The sequence below is a fragment of the Phyllobates terribilis genome, unplaced genomic scaffold (genome assembly GCF_046119375.1).
Source record: "Phyllobates terribilis strain yellow unplaced genomic scaffold, ASM4611937v1 Scaffold_13__5_contigs__length_258822181, whole genome shotgun sequence".
In the NCBI taxonomy this organism is placed as follows: domain Eukaryota; kingdom Metazoa; phylum Chordata; class Amphibia; order Anura; family Dendrobatidae; genus Phyllobates; species Phyllobates terribilis.
The window spans coordinates 26,320,164-26,322,244 of record NW_027362773.1 but is presented as its reverse complement, the minus strand read 5'-3'; the positions used below and the strand labels follow the sequence as shown (position 1 = coordinate 26,322,244).

The window sequence follows — 2,081 nt, the reverse complement described above, 5'->3', positions numbered from 1 at the left end:
CCCTATCTCATGTGTTCCTATGTGAGAAATTTGTAGAAGTGCTGTGAAAAGTCAGGTACCTGAAATACACGTGATCAGCTGATTCCATTGCATTGTAATAAGAGAAACCTGGGTGTTATCCATAAATATTTAACACTGACAGATAAGGTTTCCTCAGAACATACAGGGGAATTGCGAATGACCAGGAAAGTCTCTGTTCATTTGTGAGCTGCTTCATCAATATGTTCATAAAGGGGGCATGATTAAGGTACGTTTTGCCCCTTGTAACTATTCTTGGTGCACATCAACTGTATTTGGATCTCAGTCTAACAAGTTTACTGTAGTTCTTGGTGCCACTTAGATGGGCGGATGTGGATCAGTTCCCACGGTGGCAGGAGAAGGAGGTGCAGATGAACCTTTACCAGAAGACACCGAAGAACAATTGAGTTCAGGAGATGGGACCTTGGAGTTCAGTGGACGCAAGATGGCACGACTTCCTGTCTCAATATGCACACTCGCTGATCAGCTCTATAAGTTGTACCTGAGTGGCACGATGGTAAGTGAGATACCCGATGACCTATATCAACTCCACAACTTACGCACTTTGGCTCTTGATGCCAACAGATTACCCGAGTTGCCAGAAGCTGTGTGTTCTCTACCACATCTGGGTCGCCTCTACATAGGGGCAAATCGTCTTCAGGGTCTCCCCCCTGCCTTTGCACGTCTCCAGACTTTGCGTACTCTGTGGATAGAGCGGAATTTTTTATACCACTTTCCACGTGTATTACTGAACATGCCGGCACTGCGATGTTTACAAATGGGTGACAATCGGTTAAGGGGTCTTCCTGGAGATATTGCCACTTGTATGCCAGGTCTCAGAGGTTTCTGGCTCTATGGAAATAGACTGGAGCGTGTACCAAAGGTTCTTTTACGCTTACACGGACTAGAGATTCTGGATCTGGATAAAAACAAGATTTCAGTGTTTCCAAACATGAGTGGAATGAAGGGACTTCGGCTTCTTTCTTATGACCACAATCCTGTAAATGCACCACCCAAGGTAGGAGAGACGGTCACATTGGTTGGTGAGGGTGCCCAGGAGTTTATGGAAGAACGGGAGGAGCGCAGAAAACAGATAGAGGAGGAAGAGATGGAGGAGAGAGAAAGAGAGCAGCAAGAGAAGGAGGCACAAAAGGCTGAAGAAGAGGCGGAAGGAGAGGGTGAATGGGAAGGGGAACAAGAAGAACTATTCGAAGAGGAGGCTGAAGAGCAGGGCAACCATCCTACTGACTACTACTCTGGTGATCACGAAGAGGACTATTATCCAGATGAGGAAGGGTATTACCTGGAGGAGGGATATTACCCTAATGAAGGAATTTATTGACCAGAAGCACAAGCATAAATGTCAAAAAAGTAAAGAAGATATTTACACCAGCTTTTAGAAGACTTTATAATCATAGAGGTGTGATAGAAATGACCTTGACAAATGTATGGTCTTAAAAGAGAAGGGGTTAAAACATAATCATTGTAAAATGAACATTTATGTAAGTTTATAATTACTCTGTAAATAACTGGGCTTTCAGTCAATGAATGGAAGTATTATTCTGTACTGAACATATCCTGCTTACAAAGATTCATGGTTCATTATTCCTTGTGTAGGCAGCATAATCAAATCAGTATGATGAAGGAAGGTTTATAGCCTTTAAAGGGGATGTCCAGCCTTAGGGTACAAGTCTGCAGTCATTCTATGTGACCACAGACTGGTAAATTGTCACATCGTGCGCATTGCACACTGTGAGGACACCGTCTAGTCGGAATGTGACTGGAAGTATGCAAATCAAAACTTGCGTTCACATGACCGCCCGCTCTCGGCGCCCATCTAGTCGGGACATGACCGCATGTATGCAAATTACATACTTGCAGTCACATGCCCGCTGCTTGCACCGCCGACACCGGGAAATCCTCACAGAGCACAGTGCACGCAATGTGTAGATTCACAAGTCTGCAGTCACATAAAGTGACTGCAGACTTGTAGCCAAATGCTGGAAAGCCCCTTTAAATTAGAGTTATCTAGGCTTTCCTTCACCTAGTGGAAAAATTTGGTA

At 44.4% G+C, this 2,081-nt stretch overlaps 1 protein-coding gene across 1 annotated transcript; it reads left to right on the top strand.

Moving 5' to 3' along the window:
- Positions 1-340: 340 nt before the first annotated feature.
- On the top strand, positions 341-1,360 carry LRRC10B (leucine rich repeat containing 10B). Its single transcript, XM_073659416.1, has one exon. It carries the CDS (start codon positions 341-343, stop codon positions 1,358-1,360), a length of 1,020 nt encoding a protein of 339 aa, XP_073515517.1.
- The last annotated feature ends 721 nt before the right edge of the window (positions 1,361-2,081 follow it).

Coding starts and splice junctions, on each gene's coding strand:
- LRRC10B (XM_073659416.1), top strand. CDS start 341: ATGGGCGGATGTGGATCAGTTCCCACGGTGGCAGGAGAAGGAGGTGCA.